Source organism: Camellia sinensis, chromosome 11, assembly GCF_055761805.1.
Source record: "Camellia sinensis isolate YWXY chromosome 11, ASM5576180v1, whole genome shotgun sequence".
NCBI lineage: Eukaryota > Viridiplantae > Streptophyta > Magnoliopsida > Ericales > Theaceae > Camellia > Camellia sinensis.
This window is the reverse complement of record NC_138971.1, coordinates 141,255,225-141,281,049: the sequence shown is the minus strand read 5'-3', so window position 1 is coordinate 141,281,049 and position 25,825 is coordinate 141,255,225. Positions and strand designations below refer to the sequence as shown.

Here is a 25,825-nt window from a genome sequence, read left to right as displayed (position 1 = left end):
TAATTTGAACATTTTCTTTTCTTTTCTTTATTTTTATTTTTATTTTTCCTCTATTGGTAAAAAAAAATTAGGTGAAAGAGAGAGAAATAGAAATGATGGCCCAGGACACTTCGTCCATAAAATCTTTAGATCCTTATCCCAATGTACTTTTACGCAATGTTTAGTTGGGGAATTTGAGAAGGAATTTGGAAAGAGAAAAAGAAAAGTTAGGTGAAATGTGAATAAAATATACTTACATTTCACCTAGTTTCACACACCTTTTCTCTTCTCTTTTCCAAATCTCTCACCCGAACACACCATTAGTCGTACAATTATAAGTTGAGATTCTTATCTATACTATTATATAAAGTGAACGGATTTATTAGTGTCATAAAACCTTTCACTCTCCTTGTACCAAGTGTCAATTTCTCAATTCAAAATAAAAAATTATTTAGATAAAAAAAGGAGTGAGATTTGAACATAAAACCACTCATACCACTTGAGTAATACATAATAATATATGATTGATTAATATTTTGTTTTAATTATTTTTATTTGAATTGCATAAGATTAAATAATTAAGTTGACAAGTTTTATCACACTTTTTTGAATTCCAAAAATACCCACAAAATTAGTAACAACTGATACTTCATATTTAGTAAAAACTGTATTGAAATTCAATCATAATTCAATAAACTGCTCAAAAGTTATGATTCAAACGCATCAACAACGCATATGATCAATACCTGCTGAGCCCTAATTCGACCCTGCCTCTCAGCGTTACATTTCTCCAATGATGACTTGAGAGATGCCTCAACCTCTCGTGTGTATATATATATATATATATATTTTTTTTGTATTCAATATATATATGAAAAATTTTATTATGCATACCTCACACCATATATACATTTTGTTACGACATTTTTTTTCTTTAGTTATGATTAATTTTTATATTTAATTATGACATTACTTTGAGGTTTTAGTTATAATTTTTTTGTGTTTGGTTAAGACTAGGGGTACAACTCGGGCAGGTTCGCTCGGGTTGTAAGGTTGCCCAGGTCCAGTCCGAATTGTGTATGGCAATACCCAAGCCCACCCAAGCCCGACCATCAACCCGAGCTTGGCAGCCCAAGCCCGGATCGAGCTTCATAATCTAAACTTGGGTTAGAAAAAAACGTAAGTTAAACATGATCTGTAGAGATGCATACCCTAATTAAGCATTAACCACTACAATTCAATAAGCAGTTAATTTCATCATTATTTGAACTTTCACAAATGTAGTAGCAGAACGCATCTAAATCTGAAATAGAGGACTGGCAATGGTGTATTTCAGTGGATCTGAACCATAGCCCAAAATGATCAGCATCTTCATGATTAAACTATTACAATTCATGGCTAAAGGCTAGAATAAACATTTTGCTATCAGTGTACAAGCTAGACTAGTAAAATATTAATCAAGATACAAGAGTATAATTGGATTGCTTACTTAGAATCCTTAAGAGCAGGAACATCTACATAGATGGGATCCTTCCTTAATTAAACTTCGTGATCCTTGTTCCTCTCTCCATCGTTCTTAGACTCTTTGAGGAAGAAATGAAAGTGAGAGTCTGAGACACAGAGGGAAGAAAAGAACAAATAGGGTTTAGTCTTTACTTTTAATCTAATAGTCCAAATACAAGATTCTAATATAAGGGCCAAAACCCAGCAAAAAAATAAAATAAAATAAAATCTAAGGGTCACCTATTTATACATATATTATATAATTTTATAATATATAAAAATGCAACTCGGGTTCGAGTTACTCGGGTTACACACAGCCTCTGCCTAGGCCTGGCCCAAATTGCAATTCGGGTATCAAAAATTTGCCCAAGCCTGCCCAGATTACAATATATTGTTGACCAAGCCCTAAAAAAACTCGGGATGGACACGGATTGCTCGGGTTGATCCCGTCCGAGTTGCACCCCTAGTTATAACTTTTTTTTAAAAATTGTTTTTTTATCTTTTTAAATTATGACTTAAAAAATATAAAATTATGTGATTTTCTTCTGTAATTATAAACTACACAATCTTTTCCTATATATATCGCGACCTAACACTTGGAATGACAGAAATGCCCCTGTTTATCTATTACTACAAGTCAATCTCAGCTATACGTCGGTGTCTTCAAAGCGTGTTTCCATCTGTTTTGATGGCACAGCCCTCGAGCGAGGCAATGGATAGCCGAAACCCAAACTAACCATTAAAAAAAAAAAAACACAAAAAACCCCAATGCATTTGCACCACAATTAATCGTCGGTTACATCGTTTCCCTTGCGAATTTTGTTCCCTTTACTACCATATCTTCCCATGGTCGGCCCTTTGCCAACTCTGGCCTACCCACAATCTCAACTTCGAATGCTGATGCAGCCATGCTTGTCATAATCTCAATCCGAGGATATTGAGTAAATGATCCGAATGACACTAGAATTTTACATTTAATATGATTTGAAAATAATTACATTTGTATGAATTCATAAAATTATATAAATTATAGAATCGCATACCATTTTGATCCTACAATTTTATTTTTTTGTTATTATATATATTTTATATGTATGTGTATATCTATAAAAAAAAAAAATTGATTATAAACGACTTTATCAAACATCTTTTCTAGTATTTTTAAATTTTCGTCATGTCGTACGATTGAAAATGTATTAAAAATAAATGAATAGAAAATTTAAAAATAGATAATCCTGACCGCCCAGATTACATAAATAAAAACAAAAAACAAAGATGAAGTTTTTAGTGAGCAATGAACGTTAAACCCATGACATGAATGGGGAACAGAATGAAAAAGCCCTTTACATGCAACATGCTTATTTTTTGTTAATATAATAAAATTGTTTATGACAGTCAGACCCAATTTTTCCTGTGCTTTTTTTTTTTTTTTTTTTTTTAAATTTGGTTTGTATATGGTATGCTAATAAAATTTAATGAATTACAATCATAATAACGAAAATCAAATGTAATATACAATTTACACAAAGAAACTGAGACATAAAAGTCCCAATAAATACACATGAAATAAAACTCATTTGTAAATGGGGAGATTTAGATCATTAATTTCTAGTGAAATGTGAGAATTCTATCCAATCAGGCATAATATGGGTTCGTTTGGAAAGTGGGTTGACTTTTTGATATTTTGACTTTTTTAGCTATTTTAGCATAAGGCTAAAAAATTTTGTTTGGAAAATTTTTTTGATTTTTTTTGGCTTATTTGATTTTTTTGTGAGAGAAAAAATGTAATGATTATAAGTTGGATGTAATATTTTATCTTATTAAATTAAAAAACTTATTTTATTTTTTATAATTATTTTAACAAAAAAAAATCCAAAACTAAACTTCCCAAACCAACACTATATTAGTTAAGTTTTCTTGTGTTGATGCACACAAATTGTGAAAAAGTTTGGTCCAACCACTACCAAGATATACTAAAAAAAAATATAAAATAAAACTAAAAAACCAATACCAAGATACAATTATTTGAACTGTGTTCTAGAAGCAATGACACTGTTGCCAGCCACGCACCCTATCAAATTATGCCTCCGTTTGGCAAGTTAGTTTATGAATTTTTTTGATTATTTTAGTCATAAAAGATAAAATAAACTATTTTAACTATAACAAATAAAACATCACATCCAACCCATAATCATTACACTCTTCTCTCACAAAAAAAGCCAAAAAAACTAAAAAATTCTTCTCAAACTAAACTTTTTAACCCAGGTTAAAATAATTAAAAAAACCAAAAAATTAAAAAATCAACCCACTTCCAAACGAAACCATGGTCCACTTTTGCTGCTAAAGTGGAAAGAGGTGTTAAAATTCGAATCTCGTTCAAATTGGTCTTCTTTTGGAAAATTTAGACTTTTTAGATTACTAACTTAAATGTTTAAACAAATTGTAAAAAAAATGTTTGATGGAGCTTTTTGTTAAAGGTGTGAAAATTTTAATATGTTAGATAAATAAGTTGCCAAATAATGAGTAATTATTCACTGTTATATCTGATAGTGACATGATCATGTCACAAATAAATTTATTATGAATAATTGATCTAAATTTATTTGTGACATTTAACACATGAGACATGAAACAATATTTGGTCAAGTATCCTTCTTGTCCAACTTTTTGTTCAAACCTAATATTTGGTCAAGTAACCTTCTTGTCCAACTTTTTGTTCAAATCATAACAACTTTATTTAATTTTTTTTTTTTCTCCAAACAGTTGTGTTTGGTTTGTATTTGTAGAGTAGTTTTTGAGATAAAAAAGTACAAAAACTTGTTTGGTTTGCATTTTTCTAAATATTCTCTCTAAAATAACTTTGGTTTTTTTTGTAGAGTAGTTTTTGAGATAAAAAAAATACAAAAACTTATTTAGTTTACCTTTTTGTAGAGTAGTTTTTGAAATAAAAAGTACAAAAAACTTGTTTGGTTTACTTTTTTGTAGAGTAATTTTTGAGATAAAAGTACAAAAACTTATTTGGTTTGTTTTTTTTACAAATATGTTTCAAAAGTAATCCTGAAAATTGGATAACCAAACACATTTCTGAGAATTTTTTTAGAAAATTCTATTTGATTTGATTATTCTTAAAAAAGTGTTTGCAGAGTATATTTCCAATTTTTTTTTTCCAAAATCAAACCAAATAAGGCCTAAAAGCAAGACAACTATGATCCAAAAAAGAGATACTAAAATCCCTCCCTCTTTTTCTTTTTCATTAATCCCTTCCTTTTCTTTTTTTTTTTAATTTATTTTTTCTTTTTTTGTCGACTGCTATAGTAATATATAAGCAAACTTGTTAAGAAAAAAATGCGGCACATTACATCCACATCATTTATAGATAAAGTATGCATAAATTTATACACGATTCACAATATTGGATGATATAATTAAGTGTGTGGCTTGTTACATGATGCAATGAATATGATCTTCTTACAAAAATATCTTTAAAAAGTTTCATAAATGATAAAAATTCTTGATATTATTTTTTATCAAAAAAAAGAAAAAAAAAATACATATATCATATAGTCAATTGGGTCTTTTTCACACAAACAACAGTATGTTTAAGAAGAAGAAAAAAAGAAAGAAAGAAATGATCTGGATGTAATGACATCATAAAAAGAAAGAAATTCGGCATCTTGAAAAAAGATAATTATCATGTAGCCATGAGTTTCATTGAATGACATCATAAAGTCGTATTTTTTGTATTTCATGAATTGAATATATTTTTTTAAATTTGAGAATATTATTTTAAATTTACAAATCATGATTTGAGAACCCGACTTTCCAAACAACTCAAGTTTAACTCTGTCTTTAGGTTGTTGTTTCTCTCTCTCTCCCATCTCTCCATCTAAATCTTTTGAAAAAGAAAAATGATGCAGACCACTAATTAGTGGTTGCACTAGGGATGTGGCAGTGAGTTTGCCACATGTGTTTTGTGTCTTAGTTTTTATTTTTTTTCACTTGCCACATCATTAGTGGTGATGTTAGTGATAAAAATTTAGTGATCTGTAGCATTGTTGTTTAAAAAAATCTCTCTATCTAAATCTTAAAAAAAAAAAAAAAACTAACTAAAGTTTAGAAAATAATTTGAGTTTGAAACTTTTTGTTTCCAAATAATTTAAGTTTGGTAAAATAAATAAATAACTCCCTCTACCACCAAGTATCATGAATAAATAAATATATATATATATATATATCCTATTGGCATGAGTCATGACTATTAATACCGTACTGATTAATATACTATTTTTTTATATTGGTACATCAAATATTTGTTTGTTTTTTCTTACAATTTCAGATTATCATTATAAATATTATTTTTGGTATGTGAAAACACAAGTATATAGCTAAATTCTATATAAAGAAAACAAAAGAAAATTAAAAAAAAAAGATTTGTTTATTTTTATTATGGAAGATTTATTTATAAGTCATTTTTCAGACACTTATGGTAGGCTAAGTCCTATATAATTTCTTATAGAATCTCAAGTCCTATTTAGATAGGAATGTATTCCACAAGATCCTACATAAACATAACGTCACGTGACACCTACATAAATGTAACGTAACGCGACACCTATATAAACCTAACGTAACGTGACACCTACATAAACGTAACGTGACACCTACATAAATGTAACGTAACGTGTCACGTTACGTTTCGCAAACTTAATGAGTTTTTATTTTTTAAAATTGAATGTGAAAATATTGTTTGTTTATGTTGATATCACGTTACGCTTCATATAAATATGATCTATGGCAACATTCAATTTCCTTCATATAAATATGATCTATGGCAACATTCAATTTCCTATATAGGAAATTGAATGTTGCCATAGATCATAGGTGTCACGTTACGTTACGTTTATGTAAAAATGATCTATGGTTACATGCAATTTCTTAAGAAATTACATATTATTATAGATCATAGGTATCACGTTACGTTTATGTTATATTACGTTACGTTTATATAGATATGATATATGGTAATATTGTTGGCTAAAATGTTGGCTTATTTTTCCTACGAAGGAAAATATCATAAATGCGAGCGTGCCAGCAAGGATTGAAAAATCCTTACAGATTAAATTCAAGCCAATTATCAAGCGATTGTGTTGACGGTTCTTTTGCCTCAACGAAGAGGACTTCAAGATTGCCAAGTGTAAAGAAAAGAAAATTTAAAAGAAGAATGGGGAACGGAGAAAGATGATTGAGTGAACAATCAAAGTAATAATTACTTACCTCTACTCCTATGCTTCGAAAAGAAAGTGCATAAAATGCTTCGAAATGGAAATGCTGAAAATAAATGCTTCGAAATATAAATCTATGTTAAACTACTCCTAAGATAAGGAAAATAACAAGAAATATTGAAATCAAGTGTCTTTGATTTAAGTTCTGGATCTTTTACAATGTAGCCATTAATGGCTATTTATAGAAGAAAAAATACAGCAATAACTACTTAGTAACTACCCATTTCTTCCATCTTCATTCTTGTCTTGCCATGTGTCCTTCCACTCATCCACTTTGTCCTCCCACTCATCCACTTTGTCCTTCATTTTCTCCATTATCTCTATAACTTCTTTTAACTTCCAAATGAATAAGAGGATGCCACGTGTCCTGCAATTATATAAATAATAAATAATAATAAAAATTGCAGATTTATGGTGTTAACATTACCCCCCGCGGCCCTTAAAAATGATGTTTATTTGAATTTTTGAAGGGCCGAACCAAGCACATGACTAACCTAAGCAGCAAAGTGCTTCGAATGATGTAACAACACCAATAAAGTGCTTCGAATGAGTATGAAATTATGACAAGATGACTCGAATTATTACTAGTAACAAGCTTCGAAAGTGATATAAAGGACCAAAATCATTCTTCGAAGGTCGATGGAACCGACCAAAGACGAATTACATCCTCAAAAATACTCGACAAAGTTTCGAAGGTTCACAACCACCATTATTATTTCTTCGAAGCTGTTGTTGATGCAAGATAGAGTGCTTCGAAGCTTACAAAATTATGGCAAAACGGCTTTCGAAGCAACTTATGGCAAAACGGCTTTCGAAGCTGTTTTTGGCCAACATTGTGGTTATTCAAAACTTGTATGTTCTGGTTCACACATAATTAATGAAAATATTAATTTTGTGCTTTGAACCAATTATTAATTCTTCGAAGACACCAAAACTGTTGTTCTTCGAGCCAACTTATGATGCCAAAAACAGGCATTATTCGACAACTAATTAATTGTCATTTTACATATATTTGAAGAAATGTACACATTTCGAAAGTTTTCAAAGTTTTATACAGTTTCGAAGGTGAAGTAATCAACCTTCGAAACAACTCTTGATGTTTCGAATGTATCTTCAAAGCTTTATACAGCTTCGAATGTGAAGTAATCAACCTTCGAAACAACTCTTGATGCTTCGAATGTATCTTCGATGCTTTGATTGTGTACATACAAACAATTGGCCATCAATTTGAAAAGATAAGCCATTCTCAGCCATTTATTTAAATGCACAGGCTTTTTCTAGCCAAGTTCATGCATTTTAAATGGCCATCCCTTGTTCTTAGTGCTTCGAACTCATAAGAACAATTTGTTAATTTTATTAACCACATCATCATAATTATATTTTGATGTGAACCACAAATCCAAAAAGGATTTTGAACACCAAAAGTCATGGTATAGTGTGACCATGAAAATTTATACTTTTTGACATTTTGAAAAATGTCAAAAATTTTGAATTCATGAACAGTGGCTTGTTCATTGTTCTTGACCATGTTTGTTTTAAAAACATGACTTTTGCCGAATAGGTTTTCATAATTATTTGGCAAAATGGGTTGTTTTTCCATGTTAGCCATTAATGGCTTATGAAAATCACCCATAGATATATTATTTTCATGACTTGACTCTCTAAAATTTGGTTTTTGGACCCCCCGAGTCATACATGGAACATCATTCTTAGCCAAATTTGGTTCAAGAACATGCTCTTTCGTTGTGTTAATTTCATAATTTGGCTCTTTAAAAACGGATTCTTGAACCCCCCGAGCCATTGATGAAATCAACTCTTTGCTTTTGCTATTTTTAACCATGGAAAAATTCTGAAAAAATTCACCAATTCCGGCCATTAAGGCCTCAGTTAAAGACTTGGTAGTGAGAGTTGATAACTCATCATTCCATTGGCGAATTTCCATATCAAGTTGATGAATTTCTCTAATTAAATGGTGTCTTTGTTCTTCCACCAAATAATATTGTAAGGGATGAAAATTTATTTCATCAAGAAAATGAATCTCTTCTTGAAGATCCAAAATTTCTTGTTTACGCCAATAAATTTCATCCAGACTATTTGAAATGGACAAATCCAATTCATTTTCCATTTATTACACTTGACGTCCCACCGGGCGTGCCAAAAAATGTTGGCTAAAATGTTGGCTTATTTTTCCTACGAAGGAAAATATCATAAATGCGAGCGTGCCAGCAAGGATTGAAAAATCCTTACAGATTAAATTCAAGCCAATTATCAAGCGATTGTGTTGACGGTTCTTTTGCCTCAACGAAGAGGACTTCAAGATTGCCAAGTGTAAAGAAAAGAAAATTTAAAAGAAGAATGGGGAACGGAGAAAGATGATTGAGTGAACAATCAAAGTAATAATTACTTACCTCTACTCCTATGCTTCGAAAAGAAAGTGCATAAAATGCTTCGAAATGGAAATGCTGAAAATAAATGCTTCGAAATATAAATCTATGTTAAACTACTCCTAAGATAAGGAAAATAACAAGAAATATTGAAATCAAGTGTCTTTGATTTAAGTTCTGGATCTTTTACAATGTAGCCATTAATGGCTATTTATAGAAGAAAAAATACAGCAATAACTACTTAGTAACTACCCATTTCTTCCATCTTCATTCTTGTCTTGCCATGTGTCCTTCCACTCATCCACTTTGTCCTCCCACTCATCCACTTTGTCCTTCATTTTCTCCATTATCTCTATAACTTCTTTTAACTTCCAAATGAATAAGAGGATGCCACGTGTCCTGCAATTATATAAATAATAAATAATAATAAAAATTGCAGATTTATGGTGTTAACAAATATTCAATTTCTTATATATGGTTTTACTATTATTTATTATATTAACAACTAATATTGAGGGTAAATATGTTAACAAACTTCCCACAAGACTTATGATAATATAAATTTTTTAATAAGACTATATGTAACATAAATCTCCCTAATAAGACTTATAAATATTTTTCTCTTTATTATTCATGCCACTGGGATACAGACACACAAACACACGCCCATTATTACCCATGAATTATTTCCTTTTTTGAAAAAACAAAAATAAAAATAAAAATTTCTATTTTGGGATACCATTTTGATTATTTATTTATTTTCTAACCAAACATGCATGGCTATTGCGTTATACGTGACGTCACGTGGAACGGTTCAACAAACGCAATCCGACCGGCACCTGGACATTATAACCGGCTGAGCAGGTCACCCATATAACGCCGGGCTCTGTCTGTGTCCTCCACACGTTCATCAGAGCTCCTCCTCCTCCTCCTCCTCTTACTCCTCCAATCTTTGGTATCTCCGGCGAATACTCCATACTCTCTCCGATGTACGTCTTTTTCTTCCCCCAAATGCCTTCAATTTCTCATTTCTCTTTGCTAATTTCACATATATTTGTGCTTTCATGTGTTTGTTTTCATTGCTTGATTTGTTATATGTGCTTTTTGATTTTAAATTCGTTGTGGGTCGCTTGTTTGTTTGAATTATACTATTTCAATTTTTCAACCCAATGGTGTTCTTGGTTTGTTGTGTGAAATTAACATCTGGGTTTTCTGTTGATGCTCGAAATTTTTAAGTTTTTTTTTGGGTTTCGTTTCTGGGTTTTAATTGGTTATGCTGTTCCAGTCGTATGTGAATGCAAATCGACTGCGTTTTTCTGCTTTATAAAATTGATGTATTCGTTTATCTCTTGATTCAAATTGATATTCAAAATGCCTAAGTTTTTGTTTTAGTTTACTGGTCGAAATTGGGGTTATTGTTTGACCCCTATGTTGCACATTGGTTTATCTCTTGATTCAAATTGATAATCCAGATACACAAGTTTTTGGGTTTAATTTCTAGGTTTCAATTGGTTTTTTTTTTTCTTTTCCCTTCAGGTTATTGGTTGGCCCTATGGTGGTTCTCTTTGAATTTGACTGCTTGCGGAATTCATATGTTCTTTATGAAAACAATTTTAGCTGTTGTTTATCTGTTTGATATCCTACATCTACATGTGCACAAACTTGTATCATCACAATCTAATCCATGTTCAGAACTTTGTATTTGTTCCTATACATTTGTGTATGGGTTTGAATAGATTCAATTGTGGGTGTTTAAAGGATTTACCACTAAGTACTCGAATTGACAAGTCAACCACCGCAAAAACATTAATAACTCACCTAATTGTCTTTTGGATTTTATATGTACTAAATCTTTATAGTATATGCTATTCATAATTGGTTTGCTATCTATATACAGTGATATGTGCATTGTGTATTTTAGATAACTAAAGGGACATGCTTATGCTTGAACATTAGTTTTTGTTGTTGAGTATGGCTTTTCTATCAACTCTCATTGTAGCGATGGCTGAGCTCACCTTTAGTTCAAGTAACCCAAAGCATAGGTTTAAGTGGAGTATTGATCGGAGTTAAACTTTGCATCTAGAGCATAGTATTGACTGTGTGATGCGGAATGTGCAAGCACCAATTTGGCATGGAAATTTTATTCACAGTTGTATAATTTTCTCTTTAATATTTTTTTAATTTTAATTATAATTTGATTTGGAGGATCTTATAATATTTTGATTTCTTAGTTTTAGGGATTCTAGTTTCCAAATAATATTAGGATTTAGTTCTTTATTTTGAATAGGGTTTTTTAGCAGATAAATATAGTTTTACTTTGTATTTTATTAACTTTGGTACTTGTTAGAATTTCCCATCTTTACCTTCACCTACTCCACTACACACTCCACTTCACCTACCTCTACTCCACTACACACTCCACTTCACCTAACCCACTATCACCTCCACTACACCTACTACCACATTTTCTTCTATATATAGATTGTATAGGAATTGTAATTAATGCATCTTGTAATCTATCAAAAAAAACATCAATCAATAATACATAAATTTTTACATGGTATCAGAGCAAGGTTAAGACCTTAGTATTTCTCGCTTCACCGGCGGGCGGCAACCTCGCCTTGGCCGCCCGCCGGACCTCAACCTATTCCGCTTATTTTCTACACATACCTTGACTTCTTCAACATTTTCTTACACCCCTCCTCCGCTATGTCGGCGGCGGCACCCGCATCATTGTCTAGCCTCTATCGTCGTTTACCTCGCCTCTCACATATCCGTGGTTGTACTCTTACTCGTCGTCGTCGTTGGCGTTTCTGGCGCTGCTTTTCTGCTTGTCACTGCTGTTTTTTTTCCCGATTTGCTCTCTCTCTCGTAGCCATGGATTTGGGTGTGGGGTGTAGAGCTGTGGCTCTGTTGTTGGTAGCCATGTTTGCTGGCTTGAAGGTTTCAATGGCAGCAGTGTACAAGGTTGGGGACTCCGCTGGTTGAACCATCATTGGGAATATTGATTACAAGGCCTGGGCTGCTTCCAAGACGTTTCATGTTGGAGATGTCATCATTTTCGAATACAATTTTCAATGTCACGTGTTGCAAGTGCCCCACAAAGAATACCAAGCCTGCAGAAGTGTAAGACAGTAACATGCATCTTCACATACAGCTTGGGTAATGCGTAACTATCAAAAGCACAAGCTTCTTGGACATCCCTCTCTCTCTCTCTCCATGGACCCAACATCATCATCATGCACCCACTCTATCTCCCTCTCTCTCATCTTTTCCCACTTTCAAACCCACTTTAATCATATCTCTCATTTCTCTTAATTTATTTCATCAACAAATATTTTTCTCTATTTTCTTTATCCATTATTTTCTTTTATTTTATTTTTCTTATTAAACAAAACAACACCACAAAATAACACCAACAACATTCCACAACCTTGTCATTTTATTCATATCAGGGGATCAACCCCGATCACACTTTTACATCAAAAAAAAAAAAAAAAAAAAACCCACACAAACAAAAACAAAACTACCACACCCACAGTGGGATTTTTCTTCTCTACTCAGCCGCCGGTCTTTTCTTCTTGCCTCCGTCCTGGGTGGTCCTTGCCGGTGTTGCCTCCGTGCTTCCTAGACCACCAAGCAAGTTGCCTCCTCCCTGCTCCTCCACTGCAGCATATGGCGTCCCTCCAAATCGGAACATCACGGTGGCCTTCCGTTTCAGCTCCTTGTTTTCCGCCTTTAGCACACTTATCTCTGCTCGCGCATCCTTATACATGCGTTGGAGCAGAGCCAGTTGGGCGTTTAACTGCTGCACCTCATTTGTCCTACTCTGCAGCCGGTTCGACAAATTTGTAACCGCAGTCATGGTTTCCACACATGACTTCAATGTATACTGATTGGCCTCCACATCCGACTGCACTGCCATTCTTTGCTCCACCGACCGCATAGGAAAGTTCAATGGAGCAAAACCAGAGGTGTTTGGTTGAGGTTCACTGGCAACCGCACCAGTTATTTCTCTTGTGGGCTCGTTCAGTTCTGGAAAGAGCGTGAGCAGGTTCTGGGTAGCTGGACGGGAAGAAGAGGCCATGTTTTTGGGTTGCTAAGTGTTTCAGCGAAATAGCAATTTCAGACTGGTAATGTTCGGAAGGGTTGGTGACAGAATGGCAACAAAGTGTTCCACAGTTTCTCTCTCCGCAGAGGCAGAGTTTTTTCAGCGAAGGGTTGGTTTCAGAGGTTTCAGAATGGTATGCCTCAGCCTCAGCCTTCGTCTTGGTTAAATAGCCGAGGCAGCCACGCGTATCGCGCGCCTCTTGCCGCCCGACAAACTGGCACGCCTTTTCATGGCACATCTTTTGACAAAGTGGACACGCCTTTTGATGGCACGCCTTTTGATGAATTGGGCACGCCTTTTGATGGCACGCCTTTTGACAAAATTGGGCACACCTTTTGAGGGTGCAACTTTTTAAGAGTCCGACAAGACTCTGTAAACTGTCCCGACATTGATTCCGGTTAGTTTTTACAAGTGTCCGACAAGACTCTGTAAACTGTCCCGACATTGATTCCGGTTAGCTCCTTTATGGGTCCGACAAGACTCTGTAAACTGTCCCGACATTGATTCCGGTTAGCTCCTTTATGGGTCCGACAAGACTCTGTAAACTGTCCCGACATTGATTCCGGTTAGTTTCTACAAGGGTCCAGCAAGACTCCGTAAACTGTCACAACATTGTCTTCTACAACGGTCCGACATGACCCCATAAACTGTCTTCTACATCGGTCTGACACCACCATACAGTGTCCTCTACAACGTTATGACACCCCATACAGTGTCTTCACCAACGGTCTGACACGACCATACAGTGTCTCCTATCCTTTTTTATTTTTATGTATTTTCTTGTTTTGTTACTCTCTCCAAACTCAAGTTGGTTAGTTTCTCTCCTCCTTGAGTTTGCGGGGGGCTGTTAGAATTTCCCATCTTTACCTTCACCTACTCCACTACACACTCCACTTCACCTACCTCTACTCCACTACACACTCCACTTCACCTAACCCACTATCACCTCCACTACACCTACTACCACATTTTCTTCTATATATAGATTGTATAGGAATTGTAATTAATGCATCTTGTAATCTATCAAAAAAAACATCAATCAATAATACATAAATTTTTACAGTACTAATAATATTGAGTATTAAGACTCTGGCTACTGTGATTAGCCCTTTGGGCCTTGTGCTCTTCCATTCCATTTCATCTCTCTTTTCTTTCCCTGCAATGTTCTACATCAATTTGGTATAGAGCCAAAAACCACCTCTTTTGTTTGATCAACATGGTTGCCTTCTTGCCACGCCTTCGTTGCTTTGAACCGTCATCACTGTCACCTGGAGCAGATCATCGTGGTTGCCTCCATACAACCTTGAAGATTTGATCTGAACAAATTTTTTTTTGCTCTTTCCCATAAATATATATATATATATATATATATATTACCAATGGTAGCCAATTTAAAGTTATATTCAAGGCTTGACGCATTTTCTCAAGACCAGCAAGAGTTGTGTTTACAGTTTGAAAGTTTTTTCTCAAGGCCAACAAGAAATGCACAAACGTCAAGAGTGGATGCTAGAACAGATGATTTAGATCAAAGCAATTTTGGACAAATTGTTGACTTGTGTTTTATGATGTACTTTAAAATTGCCAAAAGTACTGTGATGATCTCGTGGAAATTGTTGATCAAGAGATTCCAAAGCATGAGAAAATTGATTCAAAATCCAAGAAATGGTATTTGGAAGGCAAGAGTTTCCTATTGATCCGTCATGAACAGATTACTTAATCAAGTTCGAAATGGTTGATTTTATGAGCTGAAGAAGATCTCATTTGCATGTTCAAACCATATTTGGTGGATCTCGTCAACAGGCTGACCAGAAAGAATAAGTTAGAATGAAAAAAAAGATCAAGTAACTAGCATATTCAAAATACTTGATTTGTTGGCATGGATGAGTTCAATATTTCAACAAGAACTTAAGGATGAGTTCTTTTTTCAGTCAAGGCAAATGATGCGGAACGTATGGGCACAGATTTTGGCATGAATATTTTATCTACAATTGTATAATTTGATGTCATTAATATTTTTATTTCTATTATAATTGAATTAGGAGGATCTTATTTGTATTTGGTTTCTTATTTTTAAGGATTTTAGTTTCCAAAATAATATTAAGATTTAGTTCCTATTTTGAATTAGGCTTTTACCTATAAATATTAGGGTTTTACTTTATATTATTTAGCTTTGGGACTAATAGTATATTGTGTTTAGGTTGTGGTGGTTGTGATTACGACTGTGGCCATTGTGTTCTTCTTCCCTTCCTCCTTTTTTTTAGATCGACAATGAAAAGGAAATTTTTAAAAGGACAAAAAAGGTACAATCAAGAGGACAAGGAGTCAATACAAACCACAAGAACAAAGGAAAACAAAACCTCGAAACTACTCACACATTGTTCTCTAATATGAATAAATCAAAAAGAAAGGAGTCACTTTAAACGGAGAGGAAATGGAAGCCCCAAAAGAAGCTTCTATTCTATCCTATAATGACTCAATATTCTCGAATTTGTCTTAAAAAATGGTGTCAAATAAAATCTATTATGTTAGATGAAATGGTGTTATATGTAATGTACAATGTCAAAAAGGTATTTTACTCATTTTATAGAAATTCTACAACAATATATACATCTAATGATAATGTTAAATACAAACATATAAGGGTCCGATGAAAAGTATCGGACACGTATCCCACATCCTTGTCCAAGTGTCGAGTGTCCGACATGGGTGTTTGATTTATTTTGAAGAGTCCATATTATGTAGTTGATAGTTATCCCTATTAACCACAGAAAGATCGCCACCATTGGCTTGAATCCCACATTTACTCTTAATGATGGAGTGCCATTATGAATTACCGTCCAAGGGAAATCTTCATAACCACTTCCCTCGCAATGCAATATTCCTTGCCACTATGTATCCAATGGCAAGGCCCCTTTTATCTCTAGGGAGAGAAACAGTTTCCCAATTCACCCAGCGATGTTTTCTCCCTTCACTCCATCCTTCCCAAAGTCAGTCTCTCATCAAATTTTCAATTTTCTTGGCTATCTCAACTGAAATTTTGAACACTGACAAATAGTGTTCAACTTCACTGTGCTTATTTGGTAATTACATAGCCTATTTAATAGTAATACATTTGAAATGTCTCATCATCTATTTAATTTTTCATTCTAAAATAGCACTACATTCATGAAATCTTTTTCCCATTATATGTGATCTTTATATCTTGTTACTTGTGCACAGAATGCTGAGGAACAAATTGTAGCTATGATGAATTTTAAATCTGCTTAGGGGTGTATGGCTGGGTTTTAGATCAATATGTGAGTTTCCCAGTTTTTAAATTGGTTTTAAGATTAGCTTGTAAGTTAAAAGAGTTTTTTTTTAATCCACCAGACAAGCCATAAATCATTTTTCTAAAAGGTTTATCATCATACATTAATTGTTTCTCCAAACTTTGCGTTGTGTTTTTTCTTTCCCCCTTGATCCCTTTCAGTTTTTTGTTCTCTCTCTCTCTCTCTCTCTCTCTCTCTCTCTGTGCAATTAGAGCCATTGCCTTGCTTGATTTCACTTTCTAGCATTGTTTCTAAGTATATTTGGAGCATGGGTTTAAATTCTCATGTGTAAGGTCTTATTTAAAAGAGTGATAAACAATTGATTGTGACCTACAAAAATTCTTATGTCCTGCCTATAATAACTGTTAGAATTTACCATAAACCTACCACCACTACCACCTCACCTACTCCACTAAACCTAACCCACTACACCACTACCACCTCACCTACTCCACTAAACCTAACCCACTACACCACTACCACCTCCACTTCACCTACTCTCCACCTACTCCCAAACACACTCCTATATAATAGGAATCCTTGTAATTGTAATATCTACAAAAATACAATCAATCAATAATACATACAATTTATTCTCTCTCTCTTTCTCTATACATTATTTCTTACATGGTATCAGAGCTGGTTTAAAACCTAGTATTTTCGCTTCCCCGGCGGGCGGCAACCTCACCTTAGCCGCCCGCCGGACCTCAACCTATTCCGCTAATAAAATCAACAAAGATTTGTGCAACTGTAGTCATGTGTGAGGCTGATGGAGAAGAATTCTTCACCTCATATGACGAGACAGTCTGGAACTGGAAACACTGCAACATTCTGCTCTAGAATTCTGCAGCAGCTAGATTATAGCTTGGTTAAGTGCCAAGCTTTGGTTCTTCCACCCACTCTTGAACTTGCCCAGCAAAGTGTGAAGGTTCATGCTTGTGTTGGAGGGACTAGTGTGCGCGAAGATCAGCGCATTCTCTCCAGTGGGGTTCATGTTGTTGTTGGTACTCCTGGTCGTGTGTTTGACATGTTGCGGAGACAATCACTTCGCCCTGTTTGCATCAAAATGTTTGTCTTGGATGAAGCTGATGAAATGCTGTCACGAGGTTTTTAAAAATCAGATCTATGATATTTTCCAGTTGCTGCCACCCAAAATCCAGGTTGGGGTGTTCTCAGTTGCTGCCACCCAAAATCCAGGTTGGGGTGTTCTCTGCCACAATGCCACCAGAGGCTCTTGAAATCACCAGGAAATTCATGAATAAGTCTGGAAAGAGAAAAAGCTCATGCTAGGATTTGCGAAGTGATTCGCTGCAGGAATTTTGGCTTTGGATGAAACCCTTACCATACTCCACTCATTCTCTCCAACTGTTCTAACTTTTTATTTTTATTATTATTATTATTATATCAAATAATCAATGCACTTATGTTCCCCACTAACAGTGTCCACTTTTGACCCAAACCATTTTCAATCCATCATTTCTCCTTCACCTTTTGCACCCCACTCACCGACTCTCTCTCCACTTTATCACATGGGTTTGTCCCTCTCTCTCCTCCATTTGATTTCAAAAATCACTTATTTTTATTTATTTTTTTCCAAATCACTTTTCCTCTTTTTTAAATACCCCACTTTATTTTGAAACAATCGCACTGATGTTTTTCATATAATCCATCTATAAATATTTTTTATCTATTTTCTTTCTCCCTTGTTTTCTTTCATTTTATTTTTATTTTTTCAACAAAACACTCCCAAAACAAAAACAAAAACAAAAAAAAACAACATTTTACAAACTTGTCATTTCTTCATGCCGGGGATCAACCCCGATCAGCATTTTACACTATAAAAAAAAAATAAAATAAAAATAAAATAAAAATAAAAAAACACACAACAAAACAAAACACAACCAACACAAATCGGAACAGTGGGATTTTTCTTCTCGCCTATTCCGCCGGTCTCTTCTTCTTGCCTCCGTCTTGGACGGCCCTTGCCGGTGTTGCCTCCGTGTTTCCTTGTCCACCGAGTACGTTCACTCCCCCATACTCCTCCACTGCAGCATATGGTGGACCTCCAAAACGGAACATCACGGTGGCCTTTCGCTTCAGCTCCTTGTTTTCCGTCTTTAGCACGCTTATCTCTGCTCGCGCATCCTTATACATGCGTTGGAGCAGAGCCAGCTGAGAGTTTAACTGTTGCACTTCATTTGTCCTACTCTGCAGCCGGTTCGACAGGTTTGTGACCGCCGTCATGCTTTCCACACATGCCTTCAAAGTATACTGATTGGCCTCCACATCCGACTGCACTGCCATTCTTTGCTCCACCGACCGCATCGGAAAGTTCAACGGAGCAAACTCCGGGGCGCTTGGTTGAGTTTCCAGTGCCGCCGCACCAGTTCTCTCTCTCGTTGACTCGTTGAGGTCGGGAAAGAGGGTGAGCAGCCCGCGGGAAGACGATGAAGCCATTTTCTAGGCAACAGAGTGTTACAGAGTGTCTCTCTCAGAAATCTCTCTCAGAAAACAGAGTGTTACAGCGTATCTCTCTCAGAAATCTCTCTCAGAAAACAGAGACACCAGAGTATTACAGAGTATCTCTCTCAGAAATCTCTCTCAGAGAACGAAGAGGTTTCCACTGGTTAGTTATGCTTTCAAGCCTCAGCCTCCGTCTTGGTTTAATAGCCGAGGTAGCCACGCGCATCGCGCGCTTCTTGCCACCAGACGACAAAACGGGCGCGCAAGCCAAGACGCCCGACAAACTGGCACGCCTTTTCATGGCACATCTTTTGATAAAGTGGACACGCCTTTTGATGAATTGGGCACGCCTTTTGATGGCACGCCTTTTGAAAAATTGGGCACACCTTTTGAGGGTGCGACTTTTTAAGGGTCCGACAAGACTCTGTAAACTGTCCCGACATTGATTCCAGTTAGCTCCTTTATGGGTCCGACAAGACTCTGTAAACTGTCCCGACATAGATTCCGGTTAGTTTCTACAAGGGTCCGACAAGACTCTGTAAACTGTCCCGACATTGATTCCGGTTAGCTCCATCAAGGGTCCGACAAGACTCTGTAAACTGTCCCGACATTGATTCCGGTTAGCTCCCTTATAGGTCCGACAAGACTCTGTAAACTGTCCCGACATTGATTCCGGTTAGCTCCTTTATGGGTCCGACAAGACTCTGTAAACTGTCCCGACATAGATTCCGGTTAGTTTCTACAAGGGTCCGACAAGACTCCGTAAACTGTCTTTTACAACGGTCCGACATGACCCCATAAACTGTCTTCTACAACGGTCCGACATGACCCCATAAACTGTCTTCTACATCGGTCTGACACAACCACACAGTGTCTGCTACAACGGTCCGACATGACCCTGTAAACTGTCTGCTACAACGGTCCGACATGACCCCATAAACTGTCTGCTACAACGGTCTGACACGACCATACAGTGTCTCCTATCTTTTTTTATTTTTATGTATTTTCTTGTTTTGTTCCTCTCTTCAAACTCAAGTTGGTTAGTTTCTATCCTCCTTGAGTTTGCGGGGGGCTGTTAGAATTTACCATAAACCTACCACCACTACCACCTCACCTACTCCACTAAACCTAACCCACTACACCACTACCACCTCACCTACTCCACTAAACCTAACCCACTACACCACTACCACCTCCACTTCACCTACTCTCCACCTACTCCCAAACACACTCCTATATAATAGGAATCCTTGTAATTGTAATATCTACAAAAATACAATCAATCAATAATACATACAATTTATTCTCTCTCTCTTTCTCTATACATTATTTCTTACAATAACAGATCGCCTTTTAAAAGCTTAAGCACCTGTTTTCATTGCACAGGACCTTGTGGTTGTGGATCTTCTATCTAGAGTTCTATAGCTCCTTATTGCAATTCAAGGGCATGTTATTGCAAGTCGTAATCGTAGCCAATAGTAATATACCATCATTGTGTCAGGAACAATGTTTTTAAAGAACTGGAATCAGTATGTTACAAAATAAATATGTACAAATCTAAGTAGCCAATTTGCTAAACGCGACTAGCAGGAGCAAGAGCAAGAGTGCAAGAGCACCTTTTGTGAAAATACCATATATATATTTATAATATATAATTACATTAATATCTCTATTTGTAAATTGTTTCTATTTTTATGCATAGATTTCTTGTAATAAATAATCTTGATTTTGTAAGGAAAATACATGCTTTTTAATAAATTATATATATATATATATATATATATATATTTATTTACCATATTAATAACAACTGCCATCTATGTTACATGGACTCGGGTACGGGTGTCGGGTGCGGGTATGTATCTAGAGGTCGGACTCATCAAATCATAAATTTAAGGATACGCGGACTCGGCAAAAAAATGTCATATTTTTATATTTTTAATCTAATGTGTGAGATAAAATGGTATTATATTTAACTTATAGTGTCAAAATGACATTTATAGCAATTATATAACAATATGTACATATAATAATAGTGTTATATACAATTATATAAGAAGTATCCGTTGAAAAGTATCCGACACATATCTCATACTCTTGTCCGAGTGTCGGGTGTCCGACACGGGTATTTGATTTATTTTGAAGAGTCCATGTAACATAGACTGCCATGGTGGTTAGTGGTCAAAGTGTAGTACTAGTATGTGGTTGGTCTCGTGTTCATGCCCCAACGTGCACTTTTTACATGGGATAAACACCTAGTGTAACTTAGCCTATACTAACGTCATGGTTATTAAAATCGCGATTTGAATTGTAGGATCGTCCTACATTGCTAAAACGATCTAGATCGTTGTAGGATCGATGTTATAACAGGGTCGCAAGTAGGATCGTACGGGATCATGTAGGATTGTATAGGATCGTATAGGATCGTAATAGGATCGTAGGTAGAATAGTAAGTAGGACTGTAGATTTTGTGATTTTTCACCTTATTTTTAATATGGATCATTCTAATTTGTATTTTTATCTTTTTTTTTAATAGAAAGTAAGATTTTACGATCCTCGATCTGATCCATGAGACCCTCTCACCGATTCTACCTAGGATCCCGATTTTAACAACCTTGACTATCGTGTACACATGGCGCAAAGTATTGGTTATATCTAAATTCCTTCCGCATACACAGATTTGACCGTTTGAATCTGTGATTTGACCTGAATTAGTAATTAATTTGCCAATTTGCGCTAGGCGCAGTTCGGCTACCTTCCCATGCGGATTAGGTTACCTAGGTACAAATAATATGTACATAACAGAATCTATCTCTCAATAGACTGTATGATACTTGAGAGTTAATTCTGCTTCGGCAATATCTATAGCAATGTTGGCAGAAGAAGATAAAGATATACTTTTTAATAGGTACATGTGACTTCCCTTTATTCTTGAGAAGGATGTTACACGGTTTTGGATAGAACTCACCCCAAAAGCTAGCTCAAGAGGTGAGGGTGCCCATATGCTTTTATAATATTATTTTTGTAGCCAAGCGGTGTGAGACTTTGCTTCACAAAGGAATGAAAGGTTGATCTCTATACAACTATAGGATTTCTGTAGTGAACTGACTCAATTCTCTCATTATTTCTTCAATAAAATATATTTGAACACACATGTTGCCACAATTTTTGGGGGATACTGATACCATTCCCTTAATACTAAAAGTAATAGCTAAAACAAGAAGCTAGTGAAGATAAAATATTTATTGCTGTAATGGCGAAATGACCCACTATAGTAGTTTTCTTTCTTTGATAATCAAACTGCAAACACATGGGAGGCTTAGGCAGTTGACAAGTCTAGCGAAGACTTTCCATTTATTTGTTTATTAATTTATTATTATTGTTGTTGTTGTTGTTTGTGTGTTTCCTTTGCTTTTTCTGTAACATGACTTCTGTCATGTTATATGTCGTGCTCAACTGATGGTAGAATTTAATTTATGTTTTCTTTTTATTTTTCTCTTTTAAAGAAAAAATTGTCAATATGTATAGAGTGGGGATTATTGTGGAGCATTAAAATTTTCTATTTAGTTTTATGCACCATTTAAAAAGTTCACTTCAATTCTCTATTTGTAGTAAAACTTCACAGGAAAAAGGAAGCAATGGATTTTTTCTTCAAAGGAATGAATGAGACATCTGAGTGCCCCTTCAATGAGCAAGACATCCAAAGATGTCCTTTTTTGAGGAACATTAGCAAGCCCACCAGCTTCTCTTTCTCTTGTCTGAACATCCCAACTCCCGTAAGTTGCCTTTTGCCTACGAGATTAATGCAGTTATATATTAATCCTTGGAGAATGCTAACCACCACTGTTAGGTCGTTGGTTAAAGTTGAAAAATGTGTAAAAAGTGTATTGGAATTTGTAAAAAGTATATAAGAAAAACTGAAATGTGGATTCAAGTTTCAAATTTTTTGTATGTATTTTGACTCTTAACCAACGCCCTTAATTTTTTGTAATATTAAACCATATTTGATAGTGTCATAGTTAAATTTGTTTATTTACTTACCGATTACCACAGCTTTCATCTACTGATATTGCTACAATGCTATAAGATGACTTATTTCTTCCATTTCTTCAGGTAAGGGGAGCCAACGGTCCAATCTTTGAAGATGGCCCCAATTTTGATACAGCTTTTAAGCTTTTTCATGGGAAGGATGGAGTAGTCCCACTCTCAGAGAGGCCTTTTTTTCATGACAAAAGCTTGGAAACAAAGCCTGTGCCTCAGTTTAACCCTTTGGCTGCAAAAGCTGCTTCCATCAGTTTGTCGGGATTTGGATCTGGGGGCCCATTTGGCTTTGATTTCTTCTCCAAGAATTGGAATAATCAGAAAAAGAAATCTGAGTCATCCAAAAAGAGAAAGCAATCTTCTCAGGTACACGTGTTGAACTGAATGTACAATTTGTTTCTGAAAATGGCAGTGATTGATTTTTTATTTTATTTTTATAATAAACATGAACGGGTTCAGATTTAAGAATAACAAGAAGAGTAGTAATTACAGTGTGTTGTTAGCGTTTGTAATTAAGCTATGATCCTGCTACCATATAAGCCTGCTCATGAGCTACATGTTTAGTAATTTTTTCAATCAGGTGAGTAATTACTTCAGACCTTCCCAATTACCCCTTGAATAATGTCTGTTCCATCAAAGAAAGTATTATTGGAAGTATTTACTATATATTCACAAAACTTACATTTCGTCATGTTGTAAATCCTTCAGGGAGGAGATTCATCAAAACACGAGGCACTGGGAAATGAGTGGCTAGAAACTGGGAACTGTCCGATTGCCAAGTCTTACAGAGCTGTTAGCCACGTTCTTCCCCTTGTTGCAACAGCTCTTCAGCCGCCACCTGGCATGAAGATTAAATGTCCTCCTGCTGTAGTTGCTGCCCGAGCTGCCCTTGCCCGGACTGCCCTCGTCAAGTCGCTTCGCCCCCAACCTCTCCCTGAAAAAATCCTCATAATTGGAGTCTTGGGCATGGCAGCTAACATTCCTCTCGGCATATGGAGGGAACACACTCGGAAATTCTCACTTTCGTGGTTTACAGCGGTGCACGCTTCCGTGCCCTTCATAGCGATGCTTAGGAAGTCTGTATTGATGCCCAAGAATGCTATGGTGTTGACAATCGGAGCTTCTATCCTTGGACAGGTCATTGGCTCTAGGGCTGAGAGATTCCGTCTGAAAGCTGTGGCTGAAAGAGAAAAGGCCACTCATTCAGGTGCCATTACAGGGTTTAGTTCAGGCTCAGGTGATGGCATTACGGGTGCTACTCATTGTGGTACGGAAGGAATGATGTGGGACCCACTTCCAGTTAAGGCTTCTGGGCCCACATCTTCATCTGCCAACGTGTGCTTCTGAGTCTGTGAACTAGTAAGAATAAAAGAATGGCAAGAATAATGCCTAGGGGTATTACAAACTGAGACTTTCAGCTTTAGTACTTCAAATTATGTTTCTTTTACTTTTTTTGTGACAAAAACTGTAATACAGCCATTTGGTAATGGTGTTAATGAAAACACTTCTCAAGTGGAAAAACTTTTCTGTGTCTAAAATTTTTTATGCAGAACATGTTGCATGAGTTTTCTGCTGAAGTTTAGCTCTTGAATTGAAAGCAAGATGTAATGTTGGAATATAGATGTCTTAGCTTTGCAGACTCTGCATTATTTTTCACTATATCATCATTTCATATGGAATCACAGAAACCTCTCTTGAAATGGGAGTAAGGTTGAGTACATTTTGTCTCTCGCGTTAGCAGGGAGTCTCATTTTTATCATCATTTCAAAGATCAGGTAAGTGATTATGCTCTCAATTAATATTGGATATTCTGCTCCTGGGTTCCTGTTTGCAGGTGAGAACTGCTGCATCTTACAAAAATCCCGAGTTTGAGCCGGGGCAAATGGGGGCTAAGGCCCTTAACCCAAAATTGAAGAGCTAATTCAAGGCCGTGCTTAGTTTGTTGGTGTCAAAATAATAGTGTTATAAAGACTCTTTCAACACCAGTATTTGGGATTATGCTATCTAGAGAATTGCTTTGCTTTTGAAATATGATTATTTCATATGACCAGTATTCCTTTCTCATGTGTATTCAAGGAATATCAAAGAATGGTGGTTTCATGGTCATGCTTTAGGGGCATTATTGGGGAGAGAATTTGATTGAAAGTAAGGGATTGGAACAAGAGAAAGGGAATCAAGAAGGGAAAGAAGGGGAGGTATCCATATTCTTGTTTGGTTAGATAATCATGAACCAAATAGAAGGAAGAGGTTGCTTTAATCTTTCCCTTTGTTTGGTTATGCGGTCTCACTGCTAAGTATCCAGAAAAATTATTTAGAAAAGTTTTTAGAAGTTGAAAACTGCAGATTGGATTTATATCATAAAATTTCTAGTACAAAAAATATAAATACTTTTAGATTTTGTTTAAATTTTTTATTTATGAAGAAAAAAGAAGAAGCTATTTTTGTTTTTATTTTATTTAAATTATTTTTCTTTTCAAATTTCTTGACAAATAAAACATTCGAACACATTTATGCAAAAGCAAAAGAGTGGCAACATTTTGGACCATAACCAAGAATTTGACAATTGATTTGTTTATTTGTTTTAATACACTAAGGCCATGTTTGTTTGGGCGGACTGGATTAGCATTCCATGACTAATAGTCCTAGAACTATGAATCCGTTGGATTATGTATTCTATCTTAACTAATAATCAAGTTTAAAATAATTAGTCCCTACTTCAATTGTTTAACCAAACATCGGATTAATAATTTTATT

General features: G+C 35.3%; 1 protein-coding gene across 1 annotated transcript; it reads left to right on the top strand.

Moving 5' to 3' along the window:
• Positions 1-9,906: 9,906 nt before the first annotated feature.
• LOC114318193 (uncharacterized) lies at positions 9,907-24,609 on the top strand. The gene is made up of 4 exons (XM_028265054.2): positions 9,907-10,137; positions 22,643-22,806; positions 23,144-23,437; positions 23,780-24,609. The coding sequence occupies exons 2-4, from the start codon at positions 22,669-22,671 to the stop codon at positions 24,416-24,418; spliced, it is 1,071 nt and encodes a 356-aa protein (XP_028120855.1). The 5' UTR covers positions 9,907-10,137; positions 22,643-22,668; the 3' UTR covers positions 24,419-24,609.
• Positions 24,610-25,825: the final 1,216 nt, after the last annotated feature.

Bases quoted from the DNA above. Each gene is read 5' to 3' on its own strand.
- LOC114318193 (XM_028265054.2), top strand. From the start codon at position 22,669: ATGGATTTTTTCTTCAAAGGAATGAATGAGACATCTGAGTGCCCCTTC. The intron at 22,807-23,143 runs GTAAGTTGCCTT...CCATTTCTTCAG, and splicing joins GTCTGAACATCCCAACTCCC to GTAAGGGGAGCCAACGGTCC. The intron at 23,438-23,779 runs GTACACGTGTTG...TAAATCCTTCAG, and splicing joins AGAGAAAGCAATCTTCTCAG to GGAGGAGATTCATCAAAACA.